General features: G+C 44.9%; 1 protein-coding gene across 1 annotated transcript in view; it reads right to left on the bottom strand.

The window, feature by feature from the left end:
• The window catches only part of LOC306913843 (neurexin-2-beta-like), a gene marked incomplete at both ends in the record, with an annotated part of 54,078 nt that overhangs the window by 16,072 nt on the left and 23,006 nt on the right, over positions 1-15,000 (bottom strand). The window contains 2 exons of the mRNA XM_079490653.1: positions 809-887; positions 13,682-14,007. Coding sequence (XP_079346779.1) covers positions 809-887; positions 13,682-14,007 — 405 coding nt within the window. The remainder of the gene's footprint in view (positions 1-808; positions 888-13,681; positions 14,008-15,000) is intronic.

The following is a 15,000-nucleotide window of genomic DNA, read 5'->3' as shown; positions in this document are numbered from 1 at the left end:
TGCCACTGTGTTCTGAATACTGACATACAGTGCACAGTTCTTGGCACGCCATCACGGGGATATTGCAATTCGTAATATTGAATTTGTTACTGTTCTTGGCAGTGCTCAGATGGTTTGCCCGGCTTAAATACGACCTACAAACCAGTGACAAGCAGTATACAAATTGTTGGCCTCCACCGTACCTTGGTGTCCAAGCATTATTTGACTTTTATTATTATGTGTGCCTTAAAATGCACCTACGCGTTGCTGCTAACTGCCTTCATCAGGGTGACTGATGAAGGCAGTTAGCCACAACGCGTAGGTGCATTTTAACTTTTGCAAATGCATTAGCCACCATATAAAAGGCTTTTTACTTTCCTATACGAGAGTGCCTTGGTCTCGTCTTTTTTTTTGCATCAATTATTGTCACCCATGTTGTACCAAAGAGCACCTTGTTGAAGATTCCTACTCTGGCCAAAAAGATGCGCTCCTTCTTGTCTTTTTTCTACACACTTGACCGGATCGGACTTGCTTCGGAAAACAACTTTTGAAACCGCGGGCGCGAGGGCTGAACCGAGCCGCGCGCATGTATGTCTGACCAATCGGTGGTGCTGCATATGGAGAGGGTCTGACCAATCGGTGCGGTGCTGCATATGGAGGGAGGTCACAGGGGTCGCACAGTGTCACCTAAAAGCAGGGATAGTGTTTATAGAGAGAGAGAGACAGAGCCTGCTACATACAGTATAGGAACGTTTTTTTGCATTTTCTGCTGAGTTTGTGGAACCCGAGTATAATACGCCGACGCCCAGAACCCCCTGAGCTGACTCACCATTTCCTGGCTCACACTCCTCCAGATCCTCGTCGTCGCTCGGACACTCGGCCGACGCTACCAACAGGTCATCTGTGTTCTGGAGAGGAGACAGATAGAAGGGGGGGAGAAAGATAGCTGTGTGAGTACTGGCAAGGCTCAAATGTTTTTCTTTTGGAAAAATAACACCCAGCTCTCTTATGATATAATGCAACCCTTTTCATATCAAGGCCCATTATTTATTCAGCATTTGAGCCACGGAACCACCGTTTGATGACATTTAGCCTTTCAGACCCAAAACTAAAGAATATGTCCACATTTCCATGCTGTATTGATGTTGGTACCATTAGGAGAGATAACAGGCAAACAATCAAAACAACAATTTTGGTTAGCAGAGACAGAGTACTTGTAGAGAGGCTGGGGAATTGGGAATTGGCTATACTAAATTGGGACTTGAAGGGGAGAAAATGTTTTTCTTTTGTCTTGAAGGGGCATGTTTTGCACAATAACAGTCTTTTCCTTATGTCTGCCCACGATCTCTGATTCATACAGTAGGCTACGTTTGTTTACCTCAGTCACTGATACTAAAATCTGATATGTTATTTTTTCTATGAACTTGACACCCATACTGTTATAAAACGGAAATAAAAAGATTTTGAAAAGAAAACAACAATTTTGCTACAGCGTTTGAGCAACAGACCACCATTGGATGAGATTTAGCATCGCTGACCCAAAATTAAAGAATATTTTGTTGTCGTTGGATAAGAGTGTGTCCACAATTCCATGCTGTATTGATGTTGGTACCATTAGGAGAGATAACAGGCACACATTGATCAAAATAACAATTCTTCTACATCCTCTAATTGTGTAGACTTCTTGTAAATTAAGTAATGCAGATGTTTAACAATAATTTAACTCTTGAGAGTGTAAAATGAAACCAAATGGACCTGGTTTCATTTTACACTCTCAAGAGTTAAAGATCTATAACGGTCCATTTGGTTACCACCGCTCCATTTTAGCTGGGGACCAACTGGACCAACTGGTTTTAGTCACAAGTGCTAGCTTGTTAATACTCTTCACCTTTTGGGGCAGTGGTGGCCTAAGGGTTAGAGGAGCGCCCTTGTTGCCGAAAGGTTGCCGGTTCGATTCCCCGGACGGGCAGGAAAGATCTGGGTGGGGAAGTGATTGTCATCACTCACCCAACACCGCTTAAGTGCCCTTGAGCAAGGCACTGAACCCCCAACTGTTCCCCCTGGAGCTGCTTAGTGGCCAACAGTATAAGACTGTGGTTGTACTGGTCAGCTCCCAGGTTTTAATGTGTGTGCGTGTGTGTGTGTGTGTGTCTGTCTGTGTGTTTCTATGTGCAGGGCGTTGCTGAAAATGAGCACCTGTGCTCAGCTACTTCCCTGGGTAAATACAAAATAAACTAGAAAAAGTGCCCTTCTGGGCACAGGTCTCCACCAGGAGGATAGGACTGTGTGAGATGTTTGGCAAAATGTTTAGTAGTAATATAAACATGTTTGCCTTGTATGGCAATTGGATGATTTGAGGCATTTTGTTCCAATCAACCTGTTTTGCAAAAATCAACCTGTTGGTGGCGCTATAACAGGCCAATGTGAAAAGGGTGGGATATATTCCTCAGCCTAGTAAGAAAATGTGTGAAAGATTTCACGTAAATTGCATGCTGTGTTCATGATTTGAGGCTTTTGTTCAAAACGGGGCAATCTTGCAAACTGTGAAAGGCAATTGTAGCCAATTAGGGTGGAATATGAAATATCGGACAGATCCGACTTGAGCACATGACCATAGAGATACTGTGTAACGATTTGTGAGATTTTTGGACAGAATCTGGAGGAGTAATATCCAAAAATGTGTTTTACAAAAGTCGGCCTCCTGGTGGCGCTATAAAAGGCAGATGCGGAAAATGCAGGTCAAAGGTTTGTCCTTGGCCTCTAGGGAGTGTGCATGCAACGTTTCACGCAGATCGGTGCAGTTTTAGGTAACAAATGTGAAAAGCTGCCTCATGGTGGCGCTATAACAGGCCGTTCTGGAAAATGCGGGCAGAGGTTCATCGTTGGCATCCAGGGAGTGTGTGTGCAAAGTTTGGCATCGACCGGGTTAACGGTGCCGGAGATTAGCTGGTAACGGACGGACGGAAGGACACACGGACGGACGGACACACACACACACGGACGGACACACACACGGACGGAGTGCAAAACATACTCTCTCACCATGCCTTCGGCCTGGTGGAGACAATAAATAAACCTCAACCTCGAACAGCTATAATAATAAGGACTATAATAATAAGTGCCCGATTCTGTCAGAGGCAGAGTCATCTTTGGCAGGAGCCATTGTTCAGTGAAGTTATAGATCGCCTATTTTTGAGAAAGAACCTAAATTGGGATCGGGCAATAGTATAACCCATTTAGGCCTGACGTCGAAATTAAAAAAAAGAAAATCCTGACAGTTTTCTGTTTCTATATCAGTGGTGCAAGATTTGAGTTAAAAACGTTCGCTCTGAAAGAATATATATTCAAAGATTTGAGGCACATTTTCACGATTTTTCAAAAATAGCAGATCTACAAGCACTCGGTGCCGCGCTATGAGCTTGTAGATCTGCTATTTTCAGCTAAAGTACAACATAATGCTTAAAACACCAAAAAGGGTTCCCGCCCAAAATGGGATAAGAGACGAGATGATTTCCTCTCTTGCATGGAAAAAAACATCAATATATTATGATAAAAAAAGTGTCAGGAGGTGAAGGTAAAGTATAAAGAGACATGCACAGTCACACTCACTCAGAAAAGGTCAAGATTTTATTCTAGCCATCAAAGTGCTCTACTCCACTATGATCAAAGCGCAGCACAGCAGGTAGCTTGATCAGAGCTCTTTTTTGGCGGAAATGTAAATGTGTGCTGTTGCTTGCTTGCAGCAGTCCCACTTCAACAACGCAGGCCTGTGTTATTCAATGCTATCATCACCGTGCTTTTCTCTCTAATGTATGTTGGCATAAACATTACACCACAGGCTCCGCACGGCAGATTATTAACTACCCAAAGGACTACATGGTATATCTGCATATACAGAAACGCTCTTTGGGAACCAGAGGGAGAGAGAGAGGCATGTTATACAGTATAACATTTTAGTTTTTCTCAGCATCATTCTGTATTTAATCCAATGACTATTTTGGAAATATCCACACCAAGCCTGATTGATGGACACTGCACACTGAACTAAATGTGTTGTATATATGTAAGCTCAGTGGCCTTGTGGTTAGAGTGTCTGCCCTGGGACTGGGAGGTCGGGGTTCAATCCCCGGCCTGGTCATACCAAAGACTGTAAAAATGGGACCCAATGCCTCCCTGCTTGACACTCAGCATCAAGGGTTGGGTTGGGGGTAAGTCCCTGCGACATACTAGCGTCATGTCCAGGGGGTGTACTTGTACATCAAACTGCCTCACGCTACAGAAACAGGAGCTAGGCTCCTGCCCTATGCGCCTCATGGCTCGGCAAGGCAATTGCAAATTTTTTAACTAAATTGTGTTGTATAAATCAATGGAACATGATGGAATGGAACACCTACTGCAAAGCTGTTCACAAAAACTATACCTAACCTAACTTTGCTACTACAGGAAAAACATGCACATATGCTACTATTGTTTTACTCGTTGTTTGCTCTTTCTTGCACTCTTAGTCTTTATTCTATTCCTTTGTTTGCAGTGCTTGCCGTGTTCTTGTTGTTTTGAATGTTATGTTATCTATGCTGCTGCATTGTCTAAAGGAAGCCAAACAAAAATAAGTAAAAAAAATAAAAATAAAAATTCACGGTTTTTCCAAAATAGCAGACCTACAAGCTCGTAGCGCGCCACTCGGTGGCGCGCTATGAGCTTGTAGATCTGCTATTTTTCATTAGCTAAATTATAACATAATGCTTAAAACACCAAAAGGGGTTCCCGCCCAAAATGGGTTAAGGTTATTGTAGCAGTCAATTTATATTGGGGGTCGGGAGGGGGCGGGGCGGGGGTCCCGAGATATTGCCAAAGCATTTCCGGGGGTCCCCGGCCAAAAACGTTGAGAACCCCTGCCTTAAAGGACCACTTCACCACTTTTCAACCTATCTTCATATAATAGGTCCTCACTAATAATCATGAAAAAATGGTGCAAGTCTGTGTCTCATAGGAGGGCTGTGGGCAGTTCAGAAACCGTCTTCCAGTGACATCATCGATGGGGCATACAAGGCTTTCTAGTCCTGAAAAGTTGCAATGCGAAAATGGAAGCCATCGTTCTCACGATAATGACAATCTAAATATTTTTGTAAAAAAATCTTGTTTAAAAAAAATCTGCCTAATGATGATGTCACTGGAAGACGGTTTCTAAACTGCCCACAACCCTCCTATGAGACACAGACTGAGTAGAAAAAAATCGTGCCATTTTTTCATGATTATTAGTGAGGACCTATTATATGAAGATAGGTTGAAAAGTGGTCCTTTAAGTTGAACCTTGAACTGTATGAAGCAGAATGCGCTCTTATGATCATACGTCATCTCATTCTGGCCAATCACGATTTGCGTCCTCACTTTTGTCTTCAATGTTTGTGCCGATCCGCCCTCTACCGCATGCACGTGTTGCACGTCGTCGGGTGGAACTCTTATTCAGTGTGTCCATAAGTGTTACTTTTCCCATACAGGGAATGAGAATTACCATCTATAGCGTTCACACCAGATTCACTTATTTCATGCATATTATTTCTCCAGCTCTGAACACGGTTTGCAGATTAATCCAAGTTTTTCGATCTGTGCTCGCTGAGTGTTACAGACACGTGAATGCTTGTCTGCAACCGTTCCATTAACCACTTGCAAACGGGCGTCCCTATTCTGGCCGAAATTAGCAGATCTACAAGCTCGAAACACATCGCAACGTGATTTGTGGAGAGCGTGCAGCGTGCATTGGCTACTTTCTTTGTTGTTGAAGTCGAGACTTTTTTGACACCTGTTTGTGTTTAGGACAGCTCACGGAGTCATTTATGAAGCTCTTAAAGACGGAGTGCCGTGATCTTTTTCAGTTTTTCATGTGTTTATGAGGTGACAGTGCTTCATTAGACCCCCTGGTGTGGTTGTTATGTGCAATGATGTATTCCCTTTGTATTTAGGGTTTCTTCCTGGAGGCTGAAACCTTGACAGTCAAACGTGCCAATGATAAAAACATTGTGATATAGTGACATCACAATATCATCCCTCCACCTGTATCATACAACAACTGCTGTGGGTGCGGCTTCAGTTCAGGTGGATCACCATCCATCACCACCCACCAGGCAAACCAGGCATACTTAATGAACTGGTGGGCGTTTCCACATAAAACCGACATTTTAACAAAACTGTAAACTTCTTCCTCCTTATACAGTATAATAATAATACATCACGGCACTCTATCTTTAAAAGAACAACAACAAAAGCAAGCAGGGCCGTGTTAGCCAGCCAGCTACTGTGGAAGTCGTGGCGATAGATGACGCTGCACATTACATTACATTAGACTCATAAAAAGCATTTAATCGGGTGATTCATTGCTAATCTATGCTCATTTTCACATCATGCATACTCCTAATGGTATTTTGGGGTTATTACGATGATGCAGTATGCTGAGCTAAGGTGCGTAATGAAGAAATGGCTGTTGTATACACAAGTGGAAAAATGTGTCGTTGGCACTAAAATCACTTAAATGCCTTTTTTTTACGACTTTGGCACTGCGCATTAATGTCAGCCGGAAACATCGACATAGTGCCAGGCAGGATGGATGTCCTTATATGGTATCCTAGCTAGGAACAGTGGTGGAAAAAAAGTACTCAAATGTTTTTACTTGGCTAAAAGTGTCAATACTGCAATGTAGAATATGCACTCCGTTACAAGTAGAAGTCCTGTGTTCTCAATGTACTCAAGTAGAAGTACAAAAGTATCGGCATAAAAATAAAGTAAAGTACTCATAATATTGCAGAATGTCCCATTTCACAAGTTCAAAATGTGTACAAAATCATTTGAAAATAGCCGATCTACAAGCTCACAATGTGTTGCATCACGACGCATTGTGAGCTTGTAGATCGGCTATTTTCAAATGGCGAAAAAGTATATAGGGTTGAAGTGGTAAATGTTTGTTTTCTAGTCAAGATTACAATCTCCAAAGTAACTAGTAACTAACGTTTTCAAAGAATTAGTAGTGGAGTAAAAGTAAAAGAAATTGGCTCTGAGATGTAAAAAGTATTGGAAATTGGAAATTGGAAATGCTCAAGTAAAGTACAAATACCACTTAACCCATTTTGGGCGGGAACCCCTTTTGGTGTTTTGCCGCGCTACGAGCTTGTAGATCTGCTATTTTTTTAAATCGTGAAAATGCGGCACAAATCTTTGAATATATATTCTTTCAGAGCGAACTTTGTAAACTAAAATCTTTGCTTCTGAGGGGTTCAAACATAGGTATTTCAGAAAACATTTTTTAAATTTCGACGTCAGGCCTAAATGGGTTAAGGTCAGTACTTAGTTACTTTCCACCACAGCCTAGGTAGAGATATGGATGATTCATCAAACTAGGGGGGGGGGACCACGGTACAGAGCTCATTATCGAGGCGTTGTTTACAGAAAGGAGAGCCGTGGTCCGGAGGTATGATATTGAACACACACACACACACACACACACACACACACACACACACACACACACACACACACACACACACACACACACACACACACACACACACACACACACACACACACACACACACACACACACACACACACACACACACACACACACACACACACACACGATGCCACATGTGACATGTTTGTCCTAGTCGGGTTACATCCATCGATCGCATGTCCTTTTCTTTTCTTCTGCTTGTTTTTTTTCCCTCGATACGAGAGAGAGAAAGACTAAACCGCAAGACATGTCGTCGTCCGAGCGAGGACCCGTGTGTGTGTGTGTGTGTGTGTGTGTGTGTGTGTGTGTGTGTGTGTGTCCATGAGTGTAATCATTATGTCGTCCAGCGAGGACCCATGTGTGTGTGTGTGTGTGTGTATGTGTATGTGTATGTGTATGTGTATGTGTATGTGTATGTGTATGTGTATGTGTATGTGTATGTGTGTGTCTGTGAGGGTAATCGGATCGGCACCAGCGTCCGACTGTAATGGAGCTCTGAAGGTACATGAAGTCCCTAACAGCGAGTAGCCTCTTGCCAGATTTTGTGAGATAAATAAGCAAACAAGGTCTATGAAAACAAGTACCTTACAAAAGAAGCGACTATAGGCTACATAGCCAATTTACAAGCTCACGAGGAGTCGCGACTCGATCACACGTTTTTTTCTTTATTTGGGTCATTTTGGAATCATATTTTTTTAAACATTTGAACAACACTAATCATATTTTCAGATGGGTTGGTCTGCGGACAAAACATATAAATATGCTATGAAAATCAAATGATCAAAATGCAGAATAAATAATGGGCCTTCATATGAAAAGGGTTGATGAAAACCACTGAATTAATCAAATCAATCAAACTTTACAGAAAGAAACAAGCCCAAAGTCGCTTGTAATAAGCGGACATGGCAACAGTGGACTCCCAACACTGGAGTGCTTTTCTCCCCCTCTCACCCCCCCCCCCCCCCCCCCTCTCCTCCCCCCTCTCTCTCTCCTCCTCTACTCAACGTTAGCTGCCATCTGGGACCGGAGCACTTTCACCGGCTATACTTCCATAATACCAGAGATGAATCACCATGAAGACATTTTCATCTCTTCAAATCTAATAATTATCTGCATTTTAGTATGAGCAAGATTCAAAGCAGTGCTATACAGTTTAATTGTTCCTAATTGTTTTATCAGTTTTTATCCAACCAGGACAGAACTCCACAAAGATTTATCGGCTTAAATGTATTAATTGATTTGTTTTTATTTTTATGTTCCAGTGTTCCAATTTTGTCTGTTTATTATTATTTGTTTGTTTGTTTTATAACTAATTTCAACTCACATCCTATAAAGTTCACTCTCCTGATTGGATATAATTTAGTTGGTATCCCGACGTGAACATTCATTAACCCATTTTGGTGTTAGCATTATGTTATGCTTTAGCTATTGAAAAATAGCAGACCTACAAGCTCGTAGCGCGCCACTCGGTGGCGCGCTACGAGCTTGTAGGTCTGCTATTTTTGAAAAATCAAAGAACGACTGACATAGAAACATAGCTTTTTCAGAAAACTGTCAGGATGTAGAAGACATTTTTAGAATCTGATCTCAGGTCAAAATGGGTTGAGAGGTGGAGAGACTCCTGTTACTGAACAAACAAACTCTATATCACTGGTTTTCAACCCTTTTCATATCAAGGCTCATTATTTATTCGGCATTTGAGTCACGGAACCACCATTTGATGACATTTAGCCTCTCAGACCCAAAACTAAAGAATATTTTGTTATCGTTGGAAATGATCTTGTCCACAATTCCATGCTGTATTGATGTGGTATAGGCCTACCGAGAGATAACAGGTAAACGTTGATCAAAAATAAATAAATTCTTCTACATTCTCTAATTGCGTATAGACTTCTTGTCTACAATGCAAATGCTTAACAAAAATGTAACTCTTAAAATGAAACCAAATGGACCCTTATTTCATGTTGTGCTCTCAAGAGTTAAAGATCTATATAAGGGTCCATTTGGTCATCATTTAGCTGGGGACCACCTGGAACCCCCTCAAGGACCACTGGTTGAAAACCACTGCTCTATATGACTATAATCACTTACACCGCCTCAAGTTCAATTGAACTCTTTCTGACGTGCATAAGGGTCCGTTTTTACACTCCCAGGGTTTATGTACCACTACAGATGTTTGCCTGTGGGAAGAAAACAGATGGGATCGAAGAGGAGCACACCTGAAACCAACATTGGCATTGATTTGTGCTTCCAAAGCAGTTGTGTGTGTGTGTGTGTGTGTGTGTGTGTGTGTGTGTGTGTGTGTGTGTGTGTGGACTGTGGAGTACTGCACATCAACCCCCTCCCACAGCACTCTGTCCACTTCTCCCAATCATTCAGAGAGGCTTTTAGCTCGGTAATTAGCACCGGTGCGCTCTTCTGAAATGAACGAGATAGGGCTTTCAAGTGAGAGAAAGATAGAGGTATATGAGACTGAGAGAGGATTTAAAAGAAATGGGGGGAGATGGTCTTAAAAAAATACATTCCTGTTCTTAGTCTAATCGTGGTTGTCTGAGACCGGTGTAAGTGTCTCGGCGACTTATCGACTAGAAGGTAAGCTTCTGGGGACACGGGGAGTGCTACCCAACGAGTTCTAAAGCAGACTGAGAGAAAAGGAAGGAGTCTGTTAATTGGGACCTGGCAACACTGTGAGTGAGAGTGTGCTGGGAAATCGAAAACACTACTAGGCAGCCTGTTTTTAACGAAGCAAAGCTTCGAATGATGATTCAAGTTTCTTTATTAGGAAAAAGACCCCTTGAGATGTACCGTCTCGTTTTCGAGGGGCTCCCAACACAGATACATGTCACAATCATTATTGTACATGTAAACAGTAAAACAAATTACATATACAACTGACATGGACAGGACAAAATACTAAATATTGCAAACCTTGAAAACCATACAGCCTCATTATGGCATTGAATCCAATCATATACCGTAACACATTGTGAAAATCGAATAACACCCTCTACTCTTGCACGAAACCACACGGAATGCATTTGAAATAGCATCAATGCTCAATATTTACTTTGCTGAGGAGTAGCGAGTGAGTATAGTGCTGCAGAAAATAATAATACTTGCAGCAATGTGTGATCTGTGGGTCTGTTAGGCAGACCTCTTCTCTCAAGGACTCGGCGCGCTAATGGGTATAGTGTTGTACTTGCTGTTTTTTTTTGCACAACACAGCTTCCATTTAATGAATAGTTGGTACGACGTGCAGGCATGATATAGGTGGGAAAGAAAATGCCTTCTGAAGGACACTGAACCTGTTATAATAGCTTATTATTAGACTAGTGGGCCGGCACGGCCTGCCTTTTCCTTGTTCCAGTGGTAGTGTGACAATGTTGCTCCCCTACTGTTAGCTAATTGCTGTTTATTATGGGCGGATGGGGGGGGGGGGATGGTGGGGGGTGCACGGCTCCGTAAAACGCGTGGGCTCAATCACTAGGCTGTAAATCACAGCCGTTTCACGGCGAATGTGCAAGAAAGGCACAAATATAAAGCATATTCACGAAAGAATTACCCCCGCCCGTTTTTTTATCGTGTTGTTGTTGCTCGCCGTAAACATCTGTCCGGCTTTATTGTTGATCCGTTTGGGCGTCTTGTAATTGCTACCTCTATACCGGCGCCGTGCGTCGTGTCTCGGGGGCTGTTTGAAATCAACACAACAGCCTTGATTGGACTAATGGGAGTCGCCCCGCAGAGCCGCTATCCATCTCGACTGCCTCTCATGCAAGGCTGCCGGCTCTTTGAAGAGGTTTGAACGTCAGACTGAGTGAGCGCTGCGACTGGAGTGGGCTCAGAATACAGAACGCTGCAGTGTGAAGCGTGTGACCGTCTGACCTTGCGGGCTGAGATACGACGAAGCGCGTAGAGATTTGCGCGTTCGAGGGGCCAGTTGGTTATCAGCGCACATGCTTTTTCACCCCCCCCCCCCCCCCCCAGATATTGCTCTCTGGAAGTCCTTTGACGTCGGAATAAAAAATGTCAGCCGCACAACGGAGCCAAGTATATATTTCAGTGCAACGTGAAGTGAAATGAAAATATCTCTATCTTCGTGTCTTTAAAAAACTAAGACCATAGATCTTCTCCCGAAGTATAGGGAGCATCTGTTTTTCTTTCCTTGCACCTTAACTCACTGGGCTACCGGCAACCTGACATTCCCCTCTTGACTCACACCCACATTCTGTGGCATAAAAAAAGATGTGCCTGGAGAGGAAAACCCTGCCTACGCTAGCATCTCTTGTTCTGCGTGTCAGTGTTGATTTTGACTTTGTTTTATTTTGGTTTTAGTAGTCTTTTGAATAGTTTATTTAGTTTTCATTTTAGTCACATTGGATGTTTAGTGTTAAGTCTAGTTTTAGTCGACTAAACATCATAACATTTTAGTCAACTAAATGTACAGTTGATTTAGAATTTTGGCCTTGATGCCGTCGTAATGACTGATTTTAGCGCGACGCATTGTGAGCTTGTAGATCGGCTATTTACAGCATGCAACTAAGCGTAAAATGACTTAGACTGGCCCCGCCCTGCCCAGCGCTATTCATTTCAATGGAAGTTGCTCAGTGGTGTTTTGAAGCACCTGGAAAAAAACGCTCTACTTCCGTGACCAGTAGATCTCGGCGGCTTCAACTTTGGCCAGCCGTTCTGGGGGTTTGGTCTCACCTATAGCTGTGTGACTCTGTCCCGCATGGTGGCCGAGCGCTGCTTGGTCTCACCTAGCTGTGTGAGACTGCCGCGCATGGTGGCCGAGCACTGCTTGGTCTCACCTAGCTGTGTGACACTGTCCCCATGGTGGGCGAGCGCTGCTTGGTCTCACCTAGCTGTGTGACTCTGTCGAGCATGGTGGGCGAGCGCTGCTTGGTCTCACCTAGCTGTGTGACTCTGTCGCGCATGGTGGGCGAGCGCTCCTTGGTCTCACCTAGTTGTGTGACTCTGTCGCGCATGGTGGCCGAGCGCTGCTTGGTCTCACCTAGCTGTGTGACTCTGTCGTGCACGGTGGGCGAGCGCTGCTTGGTCTCACCTAGCTGTGTGACTCTGTCGTGCACGGTGGGCGAGCGCTGCTTGGTCTCACCTAGCTGTGTGACTCTGTCCCCATGGTGGGGCGAGCGCTGCTTGGTCTCACCTAGCTGTGTGACTCTGTCCCGCATGGTGGGCGAGCGCTGCTTGGTCTCACCTAGCTGTGTGACTCTGTCCCCATGGTGGCCGAGCGCTGCTTGGTCTCACCTAGCTGTGTGACTCTGTCCCCATGGTGGCCGAGCGCTGCTTGGTCTCACCTAGCTGTGTGACTCTGTCGCGCATGGTGGCCGAGCGCTGCTTGGTCTCACCTAGCTGTGTGACTCTGTCGCGCATGGTGGGCGAGCGCTGCTTGGTCTCACCTAGCTGTGTGACTCTGTCCCCATGGTGGCCGAGCGCTGCTTGGTCTCACCTAGCTGTGTGACACTGCCCGCATGGTGGCCGAGCGCTGCTTGGTCTCACCTAGCTGTGTGACACGGTCGTGCATTGTGGGCGAGCGCTGCTTGGTCTCACCTAGCTGTGTGACTCTGTCACGCATGGTGGGCGAGCGCTGCTTGGTCTCACCTAGCTGTGTGACTCTGTCGCGCATGGTGGGCGAGCGCTGCTTGCATGCGGGTGGTGCCAGTGTCGACGACTAATACTAAGACGAAAAATGTTCGTCGACTACCTTTTTTCACTGGCGGAAACTAAATGGAAACTAAATGAAAACAAGCCATGATGACTAAAAGTAAGACTAAATATACTGAGAATTTCGTCAACAAATAAAAACTTTAGGAAGGGACTATAGTGGACAAGAGATCCAGTATAAATAAAAGACAAGTCATTTTACACTTGGTTTCATGCTAAAAATCTACAAGCTCACGTAGATCGACATGTTGTGATTTTGTAGATTGGCTATTTTCAGCAAGTATAAAATCGATGGTTTCAACACGCGACAAAATACATTTTAGTCGACTAAATCAACTGTAGATATAGTCGACTAAAATCTTATGATATTTAGTCAGCTAAAACTAGACTGACACTAACACATTCCAAGTGACTAAAATGTGACTAAAACCAAATGAAGTTTCATTCCAAAGACTATATGACTAAACTAAAATAGAAATTTGCTGCCATAAAAAACACCGGGTGGTGCATGTGTCTCACCTGTGTGACACTGTCACGCATGGTGGGCGAGCGCTGCTTGCGGGTGGTGGTGGTGGCCATGGTGGTGGTGGTCTCCATGATGGTGGTGCTCATGTCGGCGAGCGGCGTTGTGGAGGTGGTGTCGGTGGTGAGCACCGAGGGCACGTCGCCCACCAGCCGCAGGTTGCCCTGCGCCTGCACGTTGGGGTCGCCCTCGGCCGCCAGCTTCAGCACCTGAAGGCCGTTGTAGTACAGGCCCGAGATCTGGCCCTGGAAGTGGCGGCCCTTCTCCGCGCCGCCGCCGATCTTGATGAACGCCTGACTGTTGAAGATGGTCAGCTGTCGACCTGTCGAGGAGGAGGGGGTCCACGCGGAGTGGAGTGGAGGAGGAGAGGAGAGGAGAGCGCCGCGCGAGGGATAGAAAGGTGTAGGGGCAAAGGGGCGTCAGAGAGAAAAGTATGGCGAAGGTGAGAGGGACGGAGTGAATGTTTGGAAGGGGAAGGAAGGGGGGGGGGGTTGCGCAAGGGGGACGGAATAAAAAAGAGAAGAGGAGAATGGAAGGACAGAAAAGAGAGAGAAAGAGAGAGAGATAGAGAGAGGGTAGGGAATACATTGTCAGTCACATCAGCGCAGTGGCATGCAATTACACTGCAGGCATGGCCGGCACACACAATTAAAGTTAAAAACAAACATGGGGAGGGAACAGGGGAGAGAACGGGGGACCATTTCTGTCACGCAGTATGGGACGTCCTCTTGTGGCGACACGTTAGGGGCATTGGAACCCTACATGCATGGCGTTATTCTTGCTGGCGCAGCCGTTATTTTACGTGGCCCAAGCATGCACCGGTTGCTCATAAACCGGAATCTGGCAGTCAAATGGATTGCGAGGGCGGCACGAGGCTGACCCCGAGACTGAGGGGTAGCACTGCACGGCGAAACGCATCTCATTTGGCCGGCCTGGAGATGGAATACATTAAAGAACGATGCTAGGAATGCATGTCACTGAACCCAGAATGCACCTGAGATGCAACCATGATGAAGTACGCCTCAGGTTTCCTTCCATCCAAACAAGAAAAATAAGAAAAAAATGTTTTATTCAGCATGTAGGGTCCTCATCCGAATGGATGAAGGGGGGCAGTGGGTCATCCATTTAACCAAGGGGACCAATGCCACCTATACATACATATTCGTTGTTTCATTCATTCATACATTGGGAGGTGAAGTGGAGGTGAACAGTCGACGCCAACGTCCTCACTTCCCACATTCACGCACCAATGGTGGCGAGCTCACACCGACCGACTCATTGGAGGCAATGTAGGGTTCAGTGTCTTGCCCAAGGA

Source organism: Electrona antarctica (genome assembly GCF_951216825.1).
Source record: "Electrona antarctica genome assembly, chromosome: 21".
NCBI classification, from domain to species: domain Eukaryota; kingdom Metazoa; phylum Chordata; class Actinopteri; order Myctophiformes; family Myctophidae; genus Electrona; species Electrona antarctica.
Note: the sequence above shows the minus strand (reverse complement) of the source record. Positions and strands in the feature narration are given on the sequence as shown.